We start from the raw sequence: 26,605 nt of genomic DNA, 5'->3' as shown, positions 1-26,605 counted from the left end.
ACAACTCACTGCAGTTTTATAAAACGTGATCAATATTAATAATCAGTTAGTATTTATCCATGATTAATTAATGTATGCCAAATAGGTCAATTATTACACAAAAATAACTATGCATCACACTTTTGTGCATATATCCTCCAATACAATGCATTCCATGTAATGGGATAGAACATTGTAGCAGCCGCTATACAGCCTCCGGACACACGATGGCGCTCCTCACAGGTGGAAGCACTGGAAGAATAGCTGAGCGGTTCGCTCGTGAATCACAATGCGCAGCAGAGCAGTGACAGCCTCACTTCCGCATAGGTGTAAGAGTGCTATAGGTTCCGGCAGACGCGGGGCTGATGTGTGCCGGGTACCGGAAGAGAGTGGTTCCGGGCTGCGGACGGAGCTGACAGCGCTCACATCCAGCTGTCGGGGGCCGGGTATGGTGTCGGTATCATGCAGTGCTGCCTGTGTGAACTCCTGCAGCTGCTGGCGGCTCTGGTCGCTGTGCTGTTCCTCCTGGTAAGTGCAGGTATATAATATAGGGATGCGGTACCGTCACCTATACCGTATGTGTGCATTGCTGCTCAGTACTGCATTATAATACACCTGCCTGCTTCTAAACCACTGCTGCTAACTGTGCACCTATGATGACCTCCTCCCCATATGTGTACACAGCTCCACTGCTGAGCTATGTGTTACTATAGATACAGAAAACAAACCCAGTGTACCCTGTAGCCTTCTCCCTGTCCCTGACCACTTCTGGGTAACACCATGAAGGCTGGCAGACTCTGCAGGGCTTGTTTCCTAGAATCCTATAGGCACATAGGTCTGCAGAGGAGCTGTGTACACATGACAGATCAGTATGGGTTCACATGCAGATTTCCAGCTAAGGGCCCTATTACATGGGACGATTATCGTGCAAAAAATCGTTATATCGTTCGAATTTAAACAACAATCGTTCTGTGTAATTGCAGGCAACGATCGAAAAATCGTTCGTATGTATGTTCGCTGTAATTCTACATTTGTTCGCTCAAGTTCCGCCTTTGTTCATTTATCGTTCAGTGTAATTGCACATTGTTCATTGTTTTACTGGGATCAGATGGAGTTAACGATCGTAATAACGATCATAGTAACAATCGTAACTAACGACTATCGTTCTATGTAATATGGTGAACGATTTCGGATTAACTATAAACAATCTCGTTTGCGATTGTTTATCGTTAATCGTTAAAAATCGCTCCGTGTAATAGGACCCTAAGAGTCACAGTCAACAGAGCTAAAAGCAGACAGCTCCATACATTGTGTAGTGGCCACGCTGTGTTACATTGTGATTCATTGTTGGGCTGCAGTAACCCAGCTTGGCCACTAGATGTTGTATGGAGCAGTCTGCCCTCTATGTTTGTTGTGGGTGCCACAGTTCTGGTGAGCAGCTGATCGGTAGGGTGCTGGGTATCAGACCCCACTATCAGATTGGTAGGATGCTGGGTGTCAGACCCCACTATCAGATCGGTAGGGTGCTGGGTATCAGACCCCACTATCAGATTGGTAGGATGCTGGATATCAGACCCCACTATCAGATTGGTAGGATGCTGGGTATCAGACCCCACTATCAGATTGGTAGGATGCTGGGTATCAGACCCCACTATCAGATTGGTAGGATGCTGGATATCAGACCCCACTATCAGATTGGTAGGATGCTGGGTATCAGACCCCACTATCAGATTGGTAGGATGCTGGATATCAGACCCCACTATCAGATTGGTAGGATGCTGGGTATCAGACCCCACTATCAGATTGGTAGGATGCTGGATATCAGACCCCACTATCAGATTGGTAGGATGCTGGGTATCAGACCCCACTATCAGATTGGTAGGATGCTGGGTATCGGACCCCACTATCAGATTGGTAGGGTGCTGGATATCAGACCCCACTATCAGATTGGTAGGGTGCTGGATATCAGACCCCACTATCAGATTGGTAGGATGCTGGCTATCAGACCCCACTATCAGATTGGTAGGATGCTGGGTGTCAGACCCCACTATCAGATTGGTAGGATGCTGGGTGTCAGACCCCACTATCAGATTGGTAGGATGCTGGGTGTCAGACCCCACTATCAGATTGGTAGGATGCTGGGTATCAGACCCCACTATCAGATTGGTAGGATGCTGGGTATCAGACCCCACTATCAGATTGGTAGGATGCTGGGTATCAGACCCCACTATCAGATTGGTAGGATGCTGGGTATCAGACCCCACTATCAGATTGGTAGGATGCTGGGTATCAGACCCCACTATCAGATTGGTAGGATGCTGGGTATCAGACCCCACTATCAGATTGGTAGGATGCTGGGTATCAGACCCCACTATATTGATGGTCTATACCAGGGGTAGGGAACCTTGTATCTCCAGCTGTTGCAAAACTACATTGTGTCTGGACAGCCAAAAATTTAGCTTTGGCTGTCCAGGCATGATGGGAGTTTTAGTTTTGCAACAGCTGGAGAGCTAAGGTTCCCCGGATGAGTCATTCAGGCTTTGGCTGCTCATCCAATCCAAGCAGGGGCGGAAGCCGCGTACATTTTCTTTTATACTCACTGTCATCTTACACCTTTCTTCATGTCTTAGAAAGTAAATGGTCCTTGAGTTGGCGTCCTCTAAAAGTCACACGAGCAGTAGATACCCTAAGGCATGAGGTGGGTGTGGTGTGTATACTGTCACTGTGTCTGTAAGTCCTCTGCTGGTATCTGCCCAGCCTTGTCACATAGCATAATATAGGGGGAGAATTACCAACGATGCACCCTGACTTCTCCTAAGGAAAGAATGAGACAAGGGGGGAGATTTATCAAACTGGGGTTAAGAAGAATTGTCTTAGTTGCCCCTAGCAACCAATCAGATTCCACTTTTAATTTTTTAAAGGATCTGTGAGGAATGAAAGGTGGAATCTGATTGGTTGCTAGGGACGACTAAGACAATTCTGCTTTACATAAGTTTGATAACTCTCCCCCAAGGTGTTGATGCAGTACACTTCAGCTGTCACTAGTCACTTGGGAGGCGCTGTGCTGCAGTTCTCCTATACAGTGACCACAGTGCTACAGCTCCTGAGGGGGCAACCGATCATGATGTATACTAGCAATGATTCATGAAATGAGAATATCTTCCTACCATGAACAGAATTTGGGTGCAAACAAGACTATGGAAACAACACTACTCACCATCCGAGTGAAAGGGACTGAGCTGCAATACCAGACATGGCCCATAGACGAGTGGCGCTGTTTCTGGGGTTAAAAAAAGAAACCTGACACTTTATTCTAAGCTTTTATGAAGACAACACCTTCTGCCATCTTGGACTAAATGGCCATCATAGCAGGGGTCCCCCTTATAGGGGCGATCTTGATGATTTTGGTCCCTTAGTGCATTCACATGGACATGTTTGATCTTTGATGCCCCTATGCCTCTGCATGTATCCCTGCTCGGCTTATAATGTGTTAGAAGCATTGTTCTTCATTCTCTAACCTGCTGGATGCTCTTTTACCAGGTTGCAGTTATAGCACATGTGACTGCCAGGAAAATGCCAAATCTGCATCGCCATGAGGCGGAGAAGTTCTTTGTTGCCAGCAATGGAGAAAAGAAACCATTCCCAAGTATTCACGACCCTCCTGAAAAAGACTTGACTGTTGTTGTCCCTGCGTACAATGAAGAAGAGCGCTGTAAGTGTAGCTAGGAGTCATCTGACATACTGTTAAAGCGGTTTTCTGGGACTTAATCATTGATGGCCTATCCTAAGGATAGACCCTCAATATCCGACTTGTGGGGGTCCGGCACAAGGCCCACTTGGCAATTAGCTGATTGATAAGTCAGTGTGCCCACGTACACAAAGAACAGTGCCAGAAATGGCGTCATGCATTGTGTAGTGTCCATGCTAGGTGACTGCCCCTTGGCTCCTATTAAAGGGGAACTCTGGCCATTTAAAATGTTTGCTATATTGCTGCCCTTGCATAAAACATAATAAAGAGAATTCTTTAATCATTCATAATCTTACAAACTTATAGCAGATGTGGTTGGTAAATCTACAATAATTGAGTGTAAACCTGCCTGCGATACACATATATCTATCCTAAGGGAAATACTAAAAGGGCAGACTAGATCGACCAGGTGGTCTTTTTCTGCCTACAATTTTCTATGTAGTGTATCAGAATGATAAATGGCTCGAGCACCCCTTTAATTTTAAAGGGAAACTATCAGCAAGTTAGAAGCATTTAACCTGCTCATATCTCCCTATAAAGCACAGGGCACCGAGAATGAAGGTATGTTTCTTACCTTCATCCTCTGTGCCGTTTTTGTGCTATTAGAAGTCTAATCTTTATGCCAGTTCGGTGTTTTAGTGCACTGGGTCAGGACTACTTCTTATGAAGGTAAGAAACTTGACCGTTGGCATGGCCCTGTATATGTGGGCACCTTCTCATATAGAACAACGCCTATTAGATATTGAGACCCTGAGGCTAGGCCATCATTTAAAAAAAAAAAAAAAAGTCATACAGAAACCCTTTAAATGGCTAAATTTATAAAGGGCTGTAAGGGTCCTGTGTTTCATCAGCTGTACATTAAACGTCAGCTGAACCTCTGAGATACGTGTAGTCAGGATCAGACCTTGGTGACTACAGAACCACAATGTATTTGTTTCTTCAGGTACCTGTGGGTCACACATGCCCGTTGTACTCAGATGATTTTCTTTCTTTACTTTATAGAGTAGTTGGTTGCATCAGGCCCGCTTCTGCCATGAGGCGGAATGAGCCTTCCGCCTCAGGCGGCAGATTTTGCGGTCCGGCAGGGGGCGGCATTATGTCCCCCCTGCTGTCATTTTTGTTAAGTATCACTTAACAAAAATGACAGCGGCCGCTCACCTGTCCCGTCGCCCGCGCTCTCCACATCCCGTCAGGTCCCGCGATGTCACCCTGCAGCTGTTACGGACCTCCAGGCTGTGGTGAGTGCCCGGGGTCATGGGGGACGCGCTGGGGTGATCCCGCACGACCCGATCACCCCACTCACTCACCACAGCCTGGAGGTCCGTGACAGCTGCAGGGTGACATCGCGGGACCTGACGGGATGTGGAGACAGCAGAGAGCGCTGGCCGGCTGCGGCGTGGGACAGGTGAGTGGATGGCTGCGGCGACGGGGGGGAGGGGGTAGGGGGGGAGTGCCGGCCATCACTCGGGGCGGCCGCCTGAGGTTTGCCTCAGGCGGCAGAAACCCTAGAATCGGCCCTGGGTTGCATGTATAAATGTCTCGTCTGATTTATAGTCTCCTCTGGTTATAATGGGCTGTTAGCATTAAAGGGGTACTCCAACGAAAATCTTTTTCTTTCCAATCAACTGGTTTCAAAAGTTATATAGATTTGTAATTTACTTCTATTTAAAAAAAATCTCACGTTTTCCAGTACTTATGAGCTGCTGTATGTCCTGCAAGAAATGTTGTTTTCTTTCCAGTCTGACATAGTGCTTTCTGCTGACATCTCTGGCCGAGACAGAAACTGTCCAGAGCAGCAGCAAATGCCCATAGAAAACATCTCCTGCTCTGGACAGTTCCTGTCTCGGCCAGAGATGGCTGGAGAGAGCACTGTGTCAGACTGAAAAGAAAACATTTCCTGCAGGACATACAGCAGCTGATATGTATGGGAAAACTTCAGATTTTTATATACAGTACAGACCAAAAGTTTGGACACACCTTCTCATTCAAAAAGTTTTTTGTATTTTCATCCCTATGGAAATTGTAGATTCACACTGAAGCCATCAAAACTCTGAATTAACACATGTGGAATTATATACTTAACAAGAAAGTGTGAAACAACTGAAAATATGTCTTATAGTCTTGGTTCTTCAAAGTAGCCGCCTTTTGCTTTGATTACTGCTTTGCACTCTCCGCATTCTCTTGATGAACCTCAAGAGGTAGTTACTGGAAATGGTCTTCAACAGTCTTGAAGGAGTTCCCAGAGATGCTTAGCACTTGTTGGCCCTTTTGCCTTCACTCTGCAGTCCAGCTCACCCCAAACCATCTCGTAGCACCCCATCACTCTCCTTCTTGGTCATGTAGCACTTACACAGCCTGGAGGTGTGTTTGGGGTCACTGTCCTGTTGAAAAATAAATGGTGGTCCAACTAAACGCAAACCGGATGGAATAGCATGCTACTGCAAGATGCTGTGGTAGCCATCCGTTCACCTTTTCTGCGTCACACAAAAACACAGTGGTTGAAACCAAAGATCTCAAATTTGGACTCATCAGACCAAAGCTCAGATTTCCACTGATCTAATGTTGCCTGCTTGTTGCCTGTCCTTAGCGGTGGTTTTTCTAGCAGCTATTTTACCATGAAGGCTGCTGGTAACATGCGATATCTGAGGCTGGTGACTCGGATGAACTTCTCATCCGCAGCAGAGGTGACTCTTGGTCTTCCTTTCCTGGGGCCATCCTCATGTCAGCCAGTTTCTTTGTAGCGCTTGATGGTTTTTGCAACTGCAGTTGGGGACACTTTCAAAGTTTTTTTTCCCAATTTTTCGGACTGACTGACCTTCATTTCTTAAAGGATGCCCATAGAGAATGACGGAGCATCGGACTCCCCATTCATTCTCTATGAGCGTCGGACTCTCCTGTCAGCGCGCGCCGGGCTTCGGGAGCTGATATCTCCGTGACCTGACCGGATCCAAAAGCGGGATCAGGTGAGTATAGGGGGCTGTAACGGGGGGTCGGGAGCCTGTCACCCCGGCACGGGGGGTGACAGGTCCTCTTTAAACTAATGATGGCCACTGTTTTTTCTTTACTTAGCTGCTTTTTTCTTGCTATAATACAAATTGTAACAATCTATTCAGTAGAACTATCAGCTGTGCATCCACCTGACTTCTGCACAACACAACTGACGGTCCCGACCCCATTTATAGGGCAAGAAATCCCATTTGTTAAACCTGACAGGGCATACTTGTGAAGTGACAACCATTTCTGGTGACTACCTCCTGAAGCTCATCAAGAGAATGCCAAGAGTGTGCAAAGCAGTAATCACAGCAAAAGATGGCAACTTGGAAGAACCTAGAATATGAGACCTATTTTCAGTTGTTTCACACTTTTTTGTTAAAGGGGTTGGCCACTTTATAATAAAATAGGTCAGTACAAAGTATTAGTAAGTGTGCTCAATGTATATACTGACAGCAGCTCCCTGTGTACCTCATAGAGCTAATATCAGACTCCCCTTCACCAGGCTGGGCTGTCCTGCTCTGTTTTGTTTCAGTCCATAAAATGGCTGACATGGAGGAGCATGTGACCATGCCCTGTCCCCTGTGTTCTCCATAGACATATACAGGCTCAGTGGTGGACACTGGGGGGCGGGGCCTGGTCACATGTTCCTCCATCTTGGCCATCTTATGGACCAAAACAGCACAGAGCAGGGCAGCCCAGCCTGGGGGAGGGGAGTCAGATATTAGCTCTATAAGGTACACAGGGAGCTGCTGTCAGTATATAAAGTGAGGACACTTACTAATACTGTACACTGAGCAATTTTACTATAAAGTGGCCAACCCCTTTAAGTATCTAATTCCACATGTGTTAATTCATAATTTTGATGCCTTCAGTGTGAATCTACAATTTTCATAGTTATGAAAATACAGAAAACTCTTTGAATGAGAAGGTGTGTCCAAACTTTTGGTCTGTACTGTAAAAGTAAATTAAAATCTATATAACTTTCTGAAACCAGATAATTATAAAGAAAAAGATTTTCACTAGATAACCCCTTTAAGGGATTTATACATCTTGCTTGTATTTTATAACATCGATTACTATATTTTATTGTTTTTCTTCCAGTGCCTGTTATGATGGACGAGGCATTGGAATTTCTTGAAAAAAGACAGGTATATAACAAAGTTAAGAAATCCTGATAGCGTTTTATACAGTAATTTTTATAGAGGTTCAATAGTTAGAAAGAAACTATTCTTCCTTCCTGCGACATCTAGAGATTTCCACTAGAATAGGCGTCCTGAAGGAAAGCTGATCATACCCCCATATTAGCCCACATTCCCTGTGTATTCACCATTAGGCTGCACATGGAGCATATTTAGCCAAAAAGGTACAAATCTTTTCATTACAGTTGTTGTGTATGTAGGTTCTGTTCCTGGATTTTGCTAAAATATTGTGTGTTTATGTTCACACAACGTCCAAAAAAGGAATAAGATGTCCGCTTTCTGTGTTTAAAAAGACGTCCGTTATTGCATCATTTTAAGTGGATTGACGAAAATGCATTGAAGTCTACGGGATAACGGACGTCTTTTTCACACATTGTATTGAATGACGAACGTCTTTTGAGCCAAACGCATTCGATACAATGTGTGAAAAAGATGTCCGTTATTCCTTAGACTTCAATGCATTTTAGTCAAGCCATTTAAGATGATGCAATAACGGACGTCTTTTAAACCACCAAAAGCGGCCTATTTTTTTTCCTTTTTTGGACGTTGTGTGAACATAGCCTAAACCTAGTGAAAGGCCATTTAAAAAAAAAAAAAAAAAAAAGTCTCACTGTCTTAAACTTTCCTGGTGCTGTATGCTTCTTGCCTGCATTTGCAGTAACTGGCACTAGGGGGCAGCAAAGTTTTTAAAGTAGAACTCGTATATCACAAAAAAAAAAAGAAACCTTTCCTTTAGTAGTATGAGACTTTGTTGGTAGTTATGTGTTAGATTACCCGTCTGCTTATTAGACTGTCTTTAATCAGCCGTGATTGTTAACATTCAGTTTGTGAGATTTTTTTCTCTATCTATATTTTTTTAAAACTTTTGTATAGGTGCAGCGTTCGTCCTTTAAGTACGAGGTCATCGTTGTAGATGATGGAAGTTCTGACAAAACAACACAGGTAATCCGTAACACGGCTTTTTTTCTACCCCACCTTTTCTGGACAATTTAAAGTGTCACTGTCCTTTAAAAATTTTTTTAGTACAGACGATTTTAAGAAACTTTGTAATTGGGTTTATTAGCCGAAAAATGAATTTTTATCATGAAAAAGCAGTTTAAAGCTCTCCCCCCTGTCTTCATGGTTCTCTTATGGAGAGGGGAGGGGTGAAGGGAGATGAAGCACTAAAACAGGACAACAAAGAGTAAATTTACAGCTATATCACTGGGCTGTTTCCTCTGAAGTCAGCACTGACCTCTCTGACCTCTGAATATGGCTTTCACACAGGTCCTGCTGTGTAATCCTTTTTTCTCTGCTAGCGACTAATCTCCCTCCTCCCCCCTACCCTCTCCATAGAACAGACAGGGCCCGACTAATGTATCTCAAGACGTGATTTCCTGATAATGAGCAGTGAATGAGTGACAGGAGGGAGGGGGGGGGACCTGGGGAAAGTCTTTTTGAATGCAGATAATGGCATATTTGCCTAATAAACCCAATTACATAGTTTCTTAAAATCGCCTGGACTATTGATTTCTGCAAAAAAAAACAAAAATAAAAACACAACAGTGACACTTTAACCAAAAATCTTAACAGAAATATATTTACAGGCAAGTCATAAGCCTAAAATGGTTGATAAAAGTGACAGATGCTAGTAGTCACGTAGAGAGCCAATATAGTATAGGCTGAGCATGCCCACTGCTCTTCCATTTACCCAGAAGACCTCCGTTCTCATGATAAGTGGGGGTCCCACTGTGCTGCATGTCCACCAATCAGTTATCACCTTTAAAGGGTAAGCCTTATGTCCAAAAGTTACCCCTTATCCACAAAATGGGTGATAACTAACCGGTCAATGGGGGGTGGACTGCTGGGGTACCCAGGGGGTGAATGTCCACCAAATGAATGGAGATTCAGAAGGAGTTGACAAACTGGAGGTCTAGTGTGGCGAGGAGCCCGGGATATAGAGGCGCTGATCAGCCGGAGGATGGTTGCCACATGCAAGAATGATGGGAAGTGTAGTATATAAAAACAACTCTTTACTGTGCATTTGATGATGTGCTTTGAGGTGAAACCTCTTCCTCTGATCCATACACTTCCAAATGAATGGAGCAGCAGTGTGCGTGTGCGTCCAGAGCTCTGTTCATCCTCTATGGGGGTTCTGATGTAATGAGCTCTCACAATCCCATTCTATCTATGAGCCAGAACAGAGAGAGATCTTAGCAGATGCATTACATCAATGACTACTTATTTAAATGGTTGCCTGTAATATAATGTCCATAGGCGGCTTCCATTTAAAAAAGCCTTGTTCTGATCCACACAACACTTTAGTGATTCTATATGTGAATGTGATGTAAGGAGGTTAGTCTGTAAAAACCTTGATCTCTGCTTGCTGTTACTGAATAGGAACCTGCTTGCTGTGTTTACAGGAGTCATATGTTCTAACAAACAGCTGTCCTGCTCGATTACACAGATGATGTCTCCGAGCTTAGGGGTCAATTCACACGTGCAGGAACTGCAGCAGATTTGATGTTGTGTTATACATTGGTATCTGCAACAGATCCTGGACGGGTAAATGGACCCTTAGGCTAAATTCACACGTCAGTATATTTTCAAGTTCATGATCAGCAATTTTTCTCTCTGCCATCCTCAAAACATCATTCATAGTGCATCCATATTGTACTCTGTATTTTGTGGATGGTTTTGCGGAGTGCTTATGTGTTCTCCGTAAAAATGCGGAGGCGCATTACAACCAATCTTAGTTTTTTTCCGTTGCAGATCTGCAAAAATAGAGGATGTGTGATTGTGTGAATTGCACCATAGGAATTAATGGGTTACAGAGTACTCTGTATTTGTAGATCCGCAAATACTGAGAACTTATGCGGACGTGTGAATGAGGCCTAAAAGAGAGTAGTTCACTGATTTGCATCCAGCAAGCAGATCGATGCTCGCTTACAGCGCATTCACAATAAATTGCGCAGCCGGCCACACAGCCCCTGTAGTGTTCGTGCAGCTGATGACGATAGCTGACCGCTGGCTTCTTTACGCAGGCTGATTATTGGGTGAATGAGCATTCCCAGTGGTTATTCAGGATAATAAAAACAAAACACAACTACTTTTGTTGCAAAAACAGCACCACACAGTTATGTGTGGTATTGTAACTCAGCTTCATTTACTTTAATGGAACTACACCTAAACTGGAGACAGGAGTGGTGCTGTTCCTGGAAGAAAGCGGTCATGTTTATCTTAGTCTGGACAACCCCTTTAAGGGAGAACCGAAGAGTTCTGCATTCAGAAAATAAGAAAAAACAGCAGCACATCAGTCCACAGTGTCCAGGATATGCAAAGAAGATGAACCGCAGCACTCCAGTTAATGCTGAAGCAAAAAAGTGATGGACTTTACTACTAGTGAAAGAAGTGCACGAGGGTGACCACCTCTCCATTCACGCAGAGAGACAAGGGTCCCCAATTCTTGTGATTGGGGGTGGGGTCCCAGTGGTTGAACCCCCAGAAATTTGCTACTCTATAACCCTTATTCACACAGGAATAAAATGTTTAAAGTGTCCCTGTCGATTATGAAAACATTTGATATGTCAAAAGTTTTGATCAGTTGGGGTCAGTCCGAGTGTTCAGATCGGGAGAATGAGCATTAGAGGACCGCGCTGCATCCCTTCCTCTTCCTGCCCTGTGTAAGGGTCCATTTACACAGAAAGATTATCTGACAGATTATCTGCCAAAGATTTGAAGCCAAAGCCAGGAATTGATTTGAAAAGAGGAGAAATCTCAGGCTTTCTTTTATGACCTGATCTCTACTTATAGTCTGTTCCTGGCTTTGGCTTCAAATCTTTGGCAGATAATCTTTCTGTGTAAATGGACTCTTAGAAAAAAAGTCAGGCTCACAACTTTTGTTTTCTTACACAGAGCTGAGAGAGGACACACTGCAGCGCATCCTCTCCTGCTCGTTCTCACAATTGGGATGGGTGTGAACACTAAGGGCCCTATTCCACGGGACGATTATCGTTCGCATAATTGTTAGGGATAAACGATCCAAACGACCGCCATTGCGAAAGACCTGAAATCGTTCACCCATTTACATGGAACGATAATCGTTACTTATGATCGTTCTTGCGGTTGTCTTGTCGTCGCTATTGCGTTCGTCACTACTGCGAACGACGAACAACGTCTTATTCAATGCGAACGATTTGCGAACGAGCAACGATAAAAATAGGTCCAGATTTGAACGATTTAATGATAATCTGAACGATAATCGTCCTGTGGAATAGGGCCCTAAGACCTGGACCGATCAACACTTTTGACATGTCTCTATGACATCATAATGACAGGTACACTTTAAGATTTGCTGTGGACTTGCTGAAGATTTTCTCAGTTAACTTCAAAAAGGAAGCTTTATGAACTTAAAAAAAAAAAAAAAGTCATAAAAGAAACATAAAACAGAGGCAATGCAGGACCTTCTATGGGAGAGTTTTGCGGGCATGACTCATTCCCTTTGAAGTCAATGAACCAGCTCCAGACTACAGGTTCCTATGCTCCACATGGCTATTGTAGAGCTGATTAACCCCTTGCCGCAAAATTATGTTTGGGGAACGTCATGTAAAACAAGTAGTTCCCGCAACATGACGTTCCCCAAACATCATGCTTTCCCTGCCTCCCCCCGCTGTCCCTGACGGTGATCGGGCAGCGGGAGGAGGCTTAGCACACAGCATCCTCCCGCTGCCTCTGCCCGGAGGGGAGCCGCGCTCCCGGCGGGCAGTTAACCCCATAAACCCCGCGGTCAATGCGACCGCAGCGTCTATGGGGAGATTTGTGTCCTCCCGCCGATCGGGCGGCGGGAGGAGGCTGCAGAACGTTGCCTCCTCCCGCCGCCACATCTGATGCGTCCCCCCCCCTCGTCCCCCGATACCGGCGGATCGCCGCTATTACCGTTATTGCGGCGATCCGCCGGTATCGGGCATTACCGGCGCCGCCGACAGCTTTCATGTCCCCCCACCGTGAATCCACGGTGGGGGGAGATGAAAATGTATCCCCCAGACCCCAGATTAGCCCCCCTAGTGGCCGATCACTAACCCTCTCCCCTCCCCGGGCGGCCATCAGATCCAAGGTGGCCGCCCCCATTCCTGCGAACAAACAATGTTTGTTCGCAGGGATGGAAATGAATAAATGATCAAAACCCCATGCCCTCCGCCACCGGAGGTAGCGGAGAGCATGGGGCAGTGATCGGGGACCCCCCCGTGGGGTCCCGGAGCAGGCGATCGGCAGTATATACTATATACCGCTGATCGCCTGTTCCCAGTGCTGCCGGAACTTTTTATCCCCTGTCACCATAAATCATTGTTGACAGGGGATAAATAGTGATACAGTGTCGCCCCCCAAGTCACCCCCACCCCCCCTTCCCCATATACGTTACCTGATCCTGTAGCTCCTTCCTCCTCTGCGTCCTGGCTGGTTATGAAGTGCGCATGCGCTCCACAACCAGCCAGCTCTGAAAATTTAAAGTGACAGAGACTAATTTGGTCTCTGTCACTGAACTATGATTACTGTGATAGAAAACCACCGCACGTTGCCCCTGACCACCGCACGTTGCCCCTGACCGCCGCACGTTGCCCCTGACCGCCGCACGTTGCCCCTGACCGCCGCACGTTGCCCCTGACCGCCGCACGTTGCCCCTGACCGCCGCACGTTGCCCCTGACCGCCGCACGTTGCCCCTGACCGCCGCACGTTGCCCCTGACCGCCGCACGTTGCCCCTGACCGCCGCACGTTGCCCCTGACCTCCGCACGTTGCCCCTGACCACCCCACGTTGCCCCTGACCGCCGCACGTTGCCCCTGACCACCCCGAATTGCCAGTGACCCCCTCCAGATGGTGCGTAATCAGCCCTGATTGCCCGTAACCACCGCACGTTGCCTCTGACCACCCCGAATTGCCAGTGACCCCCTCCAGATGGTGCGTAATCAGCCCCGATTGCCCGTAACCCCCCAGATTGCCCGTAACCACCGCACGTTGCCTCTGACCACCGCACGTTGCCTCTGACCACCCCAAATTGCCAGTGACCCTCTCCAGATTGCCCGTAACGACCCCAAATTACAGGTACCCATCCCAGATTACCTATAAGCACTTCAGTTTATCCGTAACCACCCCACGTTACCCGTAACCACCCCAGGTTGCCCATAACCACCCCAGGTTGCCCGTGACCACACCACATTACCTGCAATCTCATTTTTTATTGTATTTTAGTAACTGCGCTATTCTAATAACTATTCCTAGCTGCGGTTTTGCTCCAGCAAATTGGCGCTCCCTTCCTTCTGAGCCCTGCTGTGTGCCCATACAGTGGTTTATGCCCACATATGGGGTACCGTTTTACTCAGAAGAAGCTGCGTTACAGATTTTGGGGTACGTTTTTTTCTCCCATTCCTCGTGAAATTAAGAAATTTTAAATTAAACAAACATATTATTGGAAAAATTCGAGTTTTTCATTTTTACTGTCTTATTTTGAATACTTTCCTCTAATACCTGTGGGGTCAAACCGCTCACTGCACCCCAAAATGAGTTCTTTGAGGGGTGCACTTTCCAAAATGGGGTGACTTTTGATGGGGTTCTATTCTGCTGACACTACAGGGGCGCTGCAAACGCACCTGGCGCTCAGCATTTCCAGTTCAGATTTTTCCGAAGAAGTTTCTAATTGGCGCTCCTTTCCTTCTGAGCCCCGCTGTGTGCCCATACAGTGGTTTATGCCCACATATGGGGTACCGTTTTACTCAGGAGAACCTGCGTTACAGATTTTGGCATGCAGCTTCTCCCCTGTTCCTAGTGAAATTGAGAAATTTCAAACTAAACGAACATATTATTGGAAAAATTCTAGTTTTTCAATTTTACTGTCTTATTTTGAATACTTTCCTCTAATATCTGCGGGGTCAAAATGGTCACCACACCCCAAGATGAATTCTTTGAGGGGTGTACTTTCCAAAATGGGGTGACTTTTGGGGGGGTTCTCTTCTGCGGACACTACAGGGGCTCTGCAAACACACCTGGCGCTCAGAAACTACTTCAGCAAAATCTGAACTGAAAATGTTAATGGCGCTCCCTTCCTTCTGAGCCCTCCTGTGTGGCCATACAGTGGTTTATGCCCACATATGGGGTACCTTTCTACTCGGAAGAACCTGCGTTACAGATTTTGGGGTGCGGATTCTCTCATGTTCCTTGTGAAATTGAGAAATTTAATACTAAACAAACATATTATTGGAAAAATTCAAGTTTTTCATTTTTACTGTCTAATTTTAAATACTTTCCTCTAATACCTGTGGGGTCAAAATGGTCACCACACCCCAAGATGAATTCTTTGAGGGGTGCACTTTCCAAAATGGGGTGACTTTTGGGGGGATACTATTCTGCGGACACTACAGGGGCTCTGCAAACGCACCTGGCGCTCAGAAACTTCTTCAGCAAAATCTGCATTAAAAAAAGCTAATTGGCGCTCCTTCCCTTCTGAGCCCGGCTGTGTGCCCATACAGTGGTTTACGCCCACATATAGGGTACCGTTGTATTCAGGAGAACCTGTGTTACAAATTTTAGCATGCTTCTTTTCTCATGTTCCTTTTGAAAATAAGAAACTTTAATCTAAACGTATATATTATTTGAAAATTTAAATTTTCGATTTTTTTACGGCCTAATTGTGAATACTTTCCTCCAGCCCCTGTAGGGTTAAAATGCTCATTATACCCCTAGATTAATTCTTTAAGGTGTCTAGTTTCCAAAATGGGGTCACTTATGGGGGTTTCCAGTATACAAGCCTTCTAAATCCATTTAAAAAAAGAACTGGTCCCTAAAAAAAATCAGTTTTGGAAATTTTCACAAAATGTGATAATTTGCTAATAAATTTCTAAGCCCCGTAACACCCTAAAAAAAGTAAAATATGTTTCCCAAATTATGCCATAATAAAGAGGACATATTGGTAATGTGATTTAGTAACTAATTTATGTGCTATGAATTCCTTTTTTAGAAGCAGAGAATTTCAGAAGTTCATAAAATGCAAAATTTTCTAATTTTTCATGAAGTAGTGACCAAGTTTTGCTACTAATATAAAGTGTCATATGTGACGAAAAAACAATCTCAGAATCGCTAGCATACGTTAAAGCATCACTGAGCTATAAGCGCATAAAGTGAGACAGGTCAGATTTTGAAAAATTAGCCTGGTCATTAAGGCCAAAACAGACTTTAGAGGCAAGGGGTTAACAACAGATCAGGCAAGATGGCTGCCCCTATAATCATATATAGGAATTAGAAGAAAAAAGTCTACAATAAAGAAAGAAAGTGATAAAAATAAAATATGTAATCGGTATCTGGTTGTAATTGGTAAAATATATAGCTGATACGTTTGCTTTGTTTTCACACTACATGACAAATTTCACCTGTGAAGAATGTAATTCATTATCTGAACAATAGAGGAGGACTAGACGACCTGTTCCCAGCCTCCTTACATTGTGGATCGGCCTGATTTAGGATGGGGAACGTGTGACTGGACAGGATAAATATTGTGTTGATGTAGTTGGTCCTGATAGTGATTTTATTAGGTTTGTTTTTTACCAGCCTTAGCGTGGACTTGTTGACATGTCAGTCCTTGTTTCTTCATTCTCCGACATATCTTGTGTTTTCCCTTTTCTGTGCAGGTCGCCTTGAACTATTCCAAGAAATATGGAAGTGATAAAGTTCGGGTGCTGACACTGGTGAAGAATCGAGGCAAAGGTGGAGCTGTCCGGATGGTGAGCCAATGTGTATTTTCTGCTTTTTAACCAGTTGAAAGCCTATTTATAGGTACAGCATTTAGCACTATACAGTGCACACTTACAGCCCTATTACATTGACAATTATCAGCCAAACATACTGATATCCCCCTCTGTAATAGGCCGAGGGATCAGCTGACAAACTACCTGTCGCTAGTCAGCTGATCAGGCTCTTCTGGTCCAGCTGATCGTGCCCTGTAAAAAATCAAAGTTAGGATTGGACCCTCCAATATGCCATCTGCCTTGCTGAAGAATGGTCATTGATAGTGTTGAGTGGATCTGTGAAAATGTTCAGGTTGGCTAACGCTATCTGAACGCTCAGTGTTTGACTTCCAGAGTCTGCAGAAGTTGGATCCTGCCCTAGGGCTGACTGGAAAATATGCATACATCCTATGGCTTGTAACCAACTTTTCCAGGAGTCCCTAGATTGGCATCCAGCTTCTTCAGCCATGTTGAATCAAACACAGAGCATTCAGATAGCGTTACCAAACTCGAACATTTTTTACAGATTTGCTTGACACTAGTCATTGATCTAGGGATTTATCCTACCTGTGGATTAAGACTGGTGTCAGCCATGTGTAATACAGGCACAGTTACTATGAAAAACAATGAGGTGAGCACCTCCAAGTGCAATATGGTAATAACAAAAACAATGGTGTAAAGCACATGTGTCAAACTCAGGCCCTCCAGCTGTTTTAAAACTACAATTCCCATCATGCCTGGACAGCCAAAGCTTTAGCTTTGGCTGTCCAGGCATGATGGGAATTGTAGTTTTAAATCAGCTGGAGGGCCTGAGTTTGACATCCCTGGTGTAAAGCATGAAGAAAAATAGATAGCTTTATTGACACTGGTTAGAATGATTACAAAAACATAAAACATTAAGATGCCCACTCTGGAATAAGGAGTGTGTCACAACCCTGTTGTGTGGCTGAATGCACCACCAGCTCTTCACCAGGTACAAGCAATACAGACAATAAACTGCATAAAAAATGCAACCTGTAATATCAACAGTGGGAAGAAAGACCATTGCATTACTACTTCATCAGGTAACTAGCTCTGGCTGCTGCTTCTGCGATGGGCTTGCAGCAACCAGTGATTGGCTGAACAGGCTGTCACTAAGTAGAAGAGTCCATCTCAGAAGTAGCGGCCAGGGCATTCAGTGGGGAACTCAACAACGTCACTGGAGGATCCCTAGAGAAGCATGTTAGGTGAGTTTGGGTTTTATTTTAACTTTGCTGCTCTGGCAATATATAGAAAAAAATGTTAGTGTCCGGTGTACCCCTATAAAAACAGAGAAAAACAAAAATGTATTGTGTTACGTGCCATACATTCCTCCTTCTTATGATCCCTCTTTTTCTGCATCCTATTCTGTTTCTGCGCTGCCTCCTTCACTGACTGCAAGCGGATTAGGGGGCTCTGGATCTCCAGTTAGGTACAGATCCCAAAGGTGGGACCTGAATCAGTAAGACCAATTCCCATCCTGTGGATATGCCATAAGTGTCCTAGATGGGTCAGCTATGTGGCTGCACGTCGCCTAGTTGACAGTGATGCTCTATACTGAGGGTATACAGTAGTTATGTGAACATGAGCAGCTTATACTCTTCTGTTTTGTTCTCAGGGAGTTCTTGTATCCAGGGGAAAAACGATATTAATGGCGGACGCAGATGGAGCTACCAAGTTTGCAGATCTACAACATGTGGAAGCTGGACTTAACAGTCTGAAGCCCTGGCCAGTAAGACATCCCTTTTCTCTGTATGTTTGAAGCCTGAACAGCTCAGTTGTGATGACATGGGGTAAAGAGACAGCTGCATCTTTGTAACAGACATGTATGAACCAAGGTCATGGCTGTATCCTATATAAACATACACACCTGGGATCTCATTTTGATGACTAAACTTATAGCAAAGGTGTGTTACAAAGGCGCCATTATGTAATCAATCTATAAGACCACATTATATTTTAGATATTTTCTATAAAGTACACCCCCACTCCTGGCACATATTGCCACCTGCTCTCTCAGATTACAAACCTACATGATTAATGCATCAAGTCACCACTAGGGGCATCTTTCTTAAAATAATACACTGAAAACATCCAGCTAGGGTTTACATTCAGGGACTACAGTGGCATTGTTGCACCTCAAACAAAGGATATGAAACGCGTGTGGGGGTGGTGGCGTCCCAGAGAATCTCTCAAACCGGTGGCTGCTATTTGGTAACTGTATAATTCGAGCAGTGGTACCATGTTATGGCTGGAATCATTATGTAACGTGTAACAAAGCACTTGCACTTTATTCAAACCAGCATTTTGAGCCCTTGTATGCAGATCATGTTATAATTTTGTGTGCAATATTCTTAGTACAGTAATCTTCCCTAGGACTGATGAGAATCTGATGTACATGCTGTTTTGTTACTAAATGTATATAATTTTCTCATTTGTTAATAATAATGTGTGTTTTTTTTTTCTTTCTTTACACCAGGATAACCTAGCAATATCATGTGGATCACGAGCTCATCTGGAGAAAGAGTCCGTAGCAAAGGTAAGCTTTTGTTTCCAGTGCAGCCTTTAAAAGCCATATAAACATTATAAGTTACCACCTATTCAATGAAGTTGCCAAGTGGTAGCTGAGCATACGCACTTCTGCTTCATTCACTTCAGGACAGGGGAACTCCGTTCTCCCAGTGATCAAAATCCCACTTGTCAGATACTCATCATCCTGAGGATAGGTGATATGTAGAGATGAGCAAACTTACAGTAAGTTTGGCCATGCAGATTCGCTCAGCTGTTAAATCCTGCTCCCTGGAAAAGATGGATGTAGCTCTAGGGTTGCCTGGAAAACATGGATGCAGCTATAGGTCTCTTATGGCTGGATCTATGTTTTCCAGGCAGCCCTAGGACTACATCTATCTTTTCCCTAAGGGTGCCTTCACACCTAACGTATCGCAGCAGAAAATCCACTGCGGATCCGTAGCAGATTTAACTAAATGAATGAACACAGTATCAAATCCGCACTGACAAATCTGCTGCGGATCTGCAGCGGATTTGACAGTGCGTATTTGATGCTGTGTTCATTCATTCAGTTAAATCTGCTGCGGATCCGCAGCGGATTTTCTGCTGCGATACGGTAGGTGTGAAGGCACCCTTAAGCAGGATTCAATGGCTGAGTGATTGGATATGGCCGAACTTACTGTAAATTTGCTCATCTCTAGTGATAAGTTATAATCTTGGGAAAACTGCAATTTAATATTTCCAAATGTAAAAAAAATGCACTTGAGGAGAGGGAATCCTCTATCTGAGAATCATATTGGCTTCAGAAGAGAAGGATTTAGAGGTAGTGATTCCTTAAAAAGAGTCACCAGTGCAACCAGGTGGTGGGGAAAGCCAATTGTATGCTGGGCTGTATAGCTAGAGGTATAACTAATAGGAAGAGGGAGATTGTGATCCCGCTGTATAACCAGTAGGAAGAGGGAGATTGTGATCCCGCTGTATAGAGCTCTAGTGAGACCACATCTGTATACTGTGTCCAGTTCTGGAGACCTCACCTACAAAATGATATTGATAAAATAGAACGGGCCTAAAGACGGGCTAGTAAGAAAGGAAATACTAAATGGGCAGACTACATGGTCTCTTTCTGCTGACAATCTTCTATGTTTCTATAAATGCCTCAGTCATGTAAATGTTTTAATTCCTACATACAGTTTAGTATATGTCACAGACATTCATAGTAGTCATTGTGTGTTGGCTTCTAAAGATGAGAAAAAGTAAAGATCTGGCTGTGACTGTATTTTGCTCTCCAGCACCATTTCATAGACTGGTAAGGTTTGCTGTATTCTTAGCTCCATCTTCAGCTTTACTGCAATTTTCTCGAGAATTTTAAACATCTTTTTATGACCCTGCCTAGTGACTAATCCGACCTAACACACCTCTCACCACATTCTTCCAATGCTGCCCCCTACAAAAAATGTTTTTTTCCTCTTCTCCCAATAAAAAGGCACCTCCCGAGAAGCTTGTTAAATGCCCGAGTGTTTACATAGCGCTCAGTGGAGCTCTGAGGGTGTTGACACTTTACTCAATACACCTTTATTAGAATTCTTCTGATTGCAAAATCTGTGCTTGCTATTAGTGATGGAAAGTATTACGGTTAACACATAGAGGTTGTAAACGTACCTGATCTTAGGCTACATAGACGCTTGCACTCAAGAGTTCTGTCCCTTCCTCATTGCTAATAGTGGGATCGGAACCCAGCTCAGTGAGGAAGTTTTTCTTTTGTGCCATGTTCAGATTTGATTCTATTTTTGACAATTACAAGAAGACAGAGTGCAAGTATTTATGAAGCCTTAGGGTCCTATTACACGGGCTAATGAAGGCCCGATAATCGTCTAGCAAGGGCTTCACTAGCATCGTTAGCGATGTCCATGCAGCCCTTGCCCAAACAGTTAATACTTTACCTGTCCACGCTCCCAGTCTCCTTCTCCTGCGCTCTGTATGCGTCCCGGCACTGCAGCTTCAGTGCAGCGGTCCCAGCCAGTGAGGCTGCAACGTTGGACCAAAATGCATACAGAGTGCAGGAGAAGATTGGGAGCGTGGACAGGTAATGTATTAACTGTTTTAGCAATCCTCAGTCACCAGCCACGCATCGCATTGTACGTAGCGATGCACAGTTGATTATTTTAGGTTTGGGCCTAAAGAAACGATCAGCGGTGATAATCGGCCGAATCAGGCTTATTATCGCTCCGTGTAATAGGGCCCTTAGTGGTCCGCATAACGTTGATCAGCTCGTAACAATGACTGTGTCAGTGATCTGTCAGTTCTGTGGTTAGTGTGTTGGAAGAAGAAAAAGGGATAAGTGTAAGGGTCTGATGGACTATCAAAATGGCCAAGGTGTCATGAATGAAGCGACAGGGTCACAGGCACCCAAGGCCCATCGATACTATATATAGCAAAGGCTAGCCCAGTCCCAGATAATTAAATAGAACAGTTAAGGGGTTAATCCTGCTAATATTATGCATGCTTCTTCGCCAGCGTTCCCTGTTCAGAACCTTTCTCATGTACGGGTTCCATTCCCTCGTCTGGTTCTTGTGTGTTCGAGGGGTCAGAGACACACAATGTGGATTCAAGCTGTTCACGAGGGAAGCTGCTGCTCGCACCTTCACAGCTCTTCATGTGGATCGTTGGTAAGTTCTTCTATTTCATCACGTTTCTAGCTATTTAGTTTAGTCTTACATTTTTCTAACAAGTATTAAAGTGATTTTTTAGAATTTTAAAAATGCATCCTAAGCATAGGCCACCAGTACAGGATCTCTGGGGTCTGAAATTTGGTGCCCCCATCGATTGGCAGATTGAATAGAACTCTGGTAACACAGTGGTCTTTTGATTGTTTAGTAGGCACAATGCTATATATAACTGGTATGTGTTATCCCTGGTATTGTAGTCCAGTGCCATTCACCTAATGGGGTCTGAGCTGCAGTAAGCACACCGCTCCATCTCACACCAGTGCCTCTTTATTCAGCTGATCAGGAAGGACTGGGAGCCAAACCTTCACTGATGTTATATCGACGACCTGTCCTTAGAAACAGAAAACCTTTTAACATCCCACAAGAAAATGACCACTTACCTAATAAAGGGTTGATTAAATGGTTTAAGCCTAAAACTATTGATGGTTTATCAGCAGGATAGACCATCAAAAGTTAATTGGTTGAGTCCAGCCATTCAGCATCCCAGTATATTGACACTGGAAATAACTTGGTGACTGCAGAACAATGCCCATTTACTTAAAGGGAACCTGTCACCAAGACAATGCTATCTATTCTATCAGCATCATGTTATAGAGCAGGAAGAACTGAGTAGATTGATATATATCTTTGTGTAAAAAGATTCAGTATAACTTGTAACATGTTGATTAAAATTCCTGATTATTCTGTGGTAAGGAGTCCAGTGGGTGGTGTCACTCAATGCACTGGACTCCTTAGCATGGAAACATCAGGGATTTTAATCAATAAATTAAAAGTTATACAGAATATTTTCCCATAATATATCAATCTACTCAGCTCCTTTTGCTTTATAACATGATAGCGATAGCTTAGGTAGCATTTTTAAGCAACAGGTTCCCTTTAAATGGAAGCTGCCCTACCCATCGTTTATTTACAACACTGGAGCTTTGCCGACTGTCTGTACCCCCACTGATCAACTGTTATTGATGGCCTATCCACAGGATGGACCATTGTTTTTTAGCAGGAAAGCCCCTTTAAGGTTGCCCTAGATTGATAGTCAGGGTGACTGAGCAGCCAGCTGAGGCTTCATGGATTTATTTTTATCTTTACTAGCAGATTGTTAACATTCCCTTTTGCCAGGATTAGCCTGTGTGAGTATTCTCTAAATATTACTAACATTTCTGTCTCCACAAGTTGACTTGCAGCGTTTAACTAAACATTGGCGTATTCCGACATCCCACACTGTGCGCTGTTCTTATGCAGCTGTAAGATTTTTGTGGCAATGGCTTCTATGCAAGAGACACTAAAATAATTTAATAGTGTAATAATAGTATAGATGAAAAGATATAGTCGCCTTTATTTACCATTCTGCAAACAGAATTATCCTACATAAGCAGTAACTTGGTAAAACATTACTGTAGGTCACAGCTGCATTTACAGTCAGCAGGCTTCAGAGCTAAAATCTCCCAGTATTTTATGTATTGGACAGAGCCAAGAGTGGCTACAAAGCGTATCCCTAGTTCTTTAACCATCATGTCCATACATTACGCAAGCGGCCCATTAGCGTCAGCAGAGGTTTGTGATGTTTTAATCCCCGCTGTAGGGAAATTGAACCCTTTGCTGCTGGGTTTCTTTGCAGATTACAGCCAATCTCTGTGATCAGCTAATCATAAGGAGATCCTTTAAAGTGGTAGTCCACCTATATATTTTTTTTTTCTTTCAAATCAACTGGCGTCAGAAAGTTATAGTGATTTGTAATTTACTTCTATTTAAAAATCTCACGTCTTCCAGTACTTACCAGCTGCTGGATGCCCTGCAGAAAGTAGTGTATTCTTTCCAGTCTGACACACTGCTCTCTGCTGCCCCTTCTGTCTATGTCAGGAACTGTGCAGAACAGCAGTAAATCCCCTTAGAAAATCTCTCCTGCTCTGGACAGTTCCTGACATAGACAGAGGTGTCAGCAGAGAGAACTGTGTCAGACTGGAAAGAATCCACCACTTCCTGCAGAACGTACAGCAGCTGATAAGTACTTTAAGAAGTAAGATTTTTAATTAGAATGTCCAAATTGATAGTTTTATGTTTACTGAAAGCAAATATTGTCAACTCTCTTTATACTAGCAAAGTACTATAATAAATAGAAGAAATCACTGGGTTATGTGTATAGTATACGGACGTGCAGAATGAGTGATGCTTTGTGGCTGTTCTTCCTCAGTTTATCAAACAGGTCTATCAGCTACTTGCTACTTCCTAAATGGATCATTAAATACGGGCTTATTTATACTGTATAAACCCATTCAGATGTTATGGAGAGAGATCAGTAGAGAACCACTAGGCTTATCATAATAATTTAATAATATGACATACCAGGCATTGTCCAGAATATGTTGTTGTTTTTTTTTATTTTTTATTATTATTGTTGTTTTAAACCTAGTTTGTAACTTTGATTTGAGGCTGACAGATCCCCTTTAAGAAAAAGATTCTATAACTTTGTTGCCAACTAGAAACATGACAGAACCTACACACGTCAGCTGCTTCCCTGGATATGTCCGTTATGGATGATAATGGCTTGGTGTAATAGCTCCTGTTGAAAGGCTGTGATCAGCCAACATGCACAATGTCAGCCTATCACCATTGGTCACACATCCCAGTTCACAGAGGGCAATAATTTAAAGGCTATGGTCACACAACGTATGAGACCGGCCGTGCGCGCCCGCATCAGAACTCCCCACTGCACAGTAGCCACTCGCTCCATAGTGTGCACTGACATGGTTTTCTACGACCGCTATTCAATGAATAGCGGACGCAGAAAACTGACATGTCAGTTGTTTGCGGTGCCGCGAGTGATCCCGACCACACCGTATACTGGGCATAGGCAACAATGGCACGTATATTTTCATATAAATCACAGCCATTGTAAAACGGCCGTGGTTGTACGAAAATATACGTCGTGTGAACATAGCCTAAATGCGCATATCAACCACTTATCAAAACTTTTGTTTTTAAAGTTTTATTAAAATTCTGAATAAAGAAGTCCAACAATAGGTTCTTTTCTGATGACTCCGTCCCTTTTGAATGTACTTTTCCTGTATATTGTGTTGCCCAGCTCACACCGCCTGTGTTTGTCCACTAGACAGATAGCTCTTTTGATTAAGCGGCTGTGGGGTGGCGGGGTGCTCCGACCTTCCCATCGATGTAATTAACCTTCCTTTTTATAAGATGATGATTCTGAGCAGATAAACCACTTGATTTGTAAATGGCCTCGGCCCAGAGCAGTAATGACATCTACAGCGGCTTCTGTATGGCACAGATCAATATACTGTATCTCCTGTTTATGCAGGGCGTTTGATGTGGAGCTGCTATATATAGCTCAGTGTTTAAAGATCCCGATTGCAGAAATTGCAGTAAATTGGACAGAGATTGAAGGTAAGATGAATTATACACCATCCACTGCTGCCTTATGCTATGTTATTGCACTAACACATGGCTAAAGCCAAGCGCTCCCTGCACAGACTTATTACTGGTATAGGAGCACCACTGCAGACATGGACCATACTGCTGGGGGGGTGGGGAGGTACAAGTGGGTAATACATTTGTCTTAGCTATATTATATGTATATGAAAAGTTGCAGAGAGCAGATTCTCTGAATTGGACTATCCCTCAAATAGTGAGATGATAGGTGTCAAATCAGGAATAACACAGGCAAGGCTTTGGCAAAAGGGGTGTAGCTTTTGTAAAGTTACGGCATACGTGCACCAAAAAATTATGCTGCCAACTGATGGAGAGCCACAGATTGGGGAGCACTGGTTTATTTGTTTAAAGGGAACCTGTGAGCTCCTTTCCATTGACATTATAATTCAGCTCCATTCATTTCACACATAAGCTGAGGACAGGAGTGGTGGGAGTGGTCCTGTTTTTGCAAGATAGCAGCAGTGCTTTTTCAAATCCTGTATAACCCCCTTAAAACTCCTTTTCATTGGTAAAGTACTTGATATATCTTAATTTTTTTTCCATACAGGATCTAAACTGGTGCCTTTCTGGAGCTGGTTGCAGATGGGAAGAGACCTCCTTTTTATACGGCTGCGCTATCTCACCGGTGCCTGGAAGTTGGATACCACTGGAAAATTAGATTAAGATTCTAAGAATGATATAAGGAAACATCCAGTCATGGCAGGTCCTGTGTTGATACAGGACTATATCTTATGGTGTAATGAAACAATCTTGTGTTTCATAATATCTGGTGATAGCATATCCAGTCAATGGCTGTACATTGTTAAGGTGCCTATGTACCTCCCAAAGGTAATAAGTTATTACTCCCACCCTCCCCATCCACATGAACCTTCATTTGTTCTCTATGGGGAGACGTAAGCTGCAGCCAAGCTGCTCATCTCCCAGGAGGTCCCCATACACTTTACACTAATGTGGGCCGAATCCCCTGCTGGTAGCAGATTCGGCTGTCTATATAAAGTGTATGGGGACCTTTACAGCTGGTGGAAAGTCTATGTGAGTGGAAGCATCCCTTTGTTCAAGGACCATTGCGTTCAATAGTCCAGAAGTCCACCGACCAGTAATTAGGTCTTGTAAAAGATGGCGAACATGTCTTCAATGTTTGTGTCCTTTTTGGTTTTTTTACACACATAATTGAAATTCTACATAATATGTGTAACGGCATAGACATGTATTAAAAAGGTTCCCTTTTATACTTCTCA

General features: G+C 43.9%; 1 protein-coding gene across 1 annotated transcript; it reads left to right on the top strand.

Annotated features, from left to right (window-relative positions):
- Nucleotides 1–273: 273 nt before the first annotated feature.
- ALG5 (ALG5 dolichyl-phosphate beta-glucosyltransferase) lies at nucleotides 274–26,605 on the top strand. The gene is made up of 10 exons (XM_069972097.1): nucleotides 274–507; nucleotides 3,520–3,691; nucleotides 7,823–7,869; nucleotides 8,794–8,862; nucleotides 16,576–16,668; nucleotides 18,308–18,421; nucleotides 19,169–19,228; nucleotides 21,712–21,863; nucleotides 25,237–25,322; nucleotides 25,915–26,605. The coding sequence occupies exons 1-10, from the start codon at nucleotides 442–444 to the stop codon at nucleotides 26,028–26,030; spliced, it is 975 nt and encodes a 324-aa protein (XP_069828198.1). The 5' UTR covers nucleotides 274–441; the 3' UTR covers nucleotides 26,031–26,605.

The sequence above is a fragment of the Dendropsophus ebraccatus genome, chromosome 5 (genome assembly GCF_027789765.1).
Source record: "Dendropsophus ebraccatus isolate aDenEbr1 chromosome 5, aDenEbr1.pat, whole genome shotgun sequence".
In the NCBI taxonomy this organism is placed as follows: domain Eukaryota; kingdom Metazoa; phylum Chordata; class Amphibia; order Anura; family Hylidae; genus Dendropsophus; species Dendropsophus ebraccatus.
The sequence above is the reverse complement of the archived record's forward strand: the minus strand, read 5'-3'. Positions and strand labels throughout refer to the sequence as shown.

Coding starts and splice junctions, on each gene's coding strand:
- ALG5 (XM_069972097.1), top strand. CDS start 442: ATGCAGTGCTGCCTGTGTGAACTCCTGCAGCTGCTGGCGGCTCTGGTC. Junction 508..3,519: donor TCGCTGTGCTGTTCCTCCTG/GTAAGTGCAGGT, acceptor CTCTTTTACCAG/GTTGCAGTTATAGCACATGT. Junction 18,422..19,168: donor ACAGTCTGAAGCCCTGGCCA/GTAAGACATCCC, acceptor TCTTTACACCAG/GATAACCTAGCAATATCATG.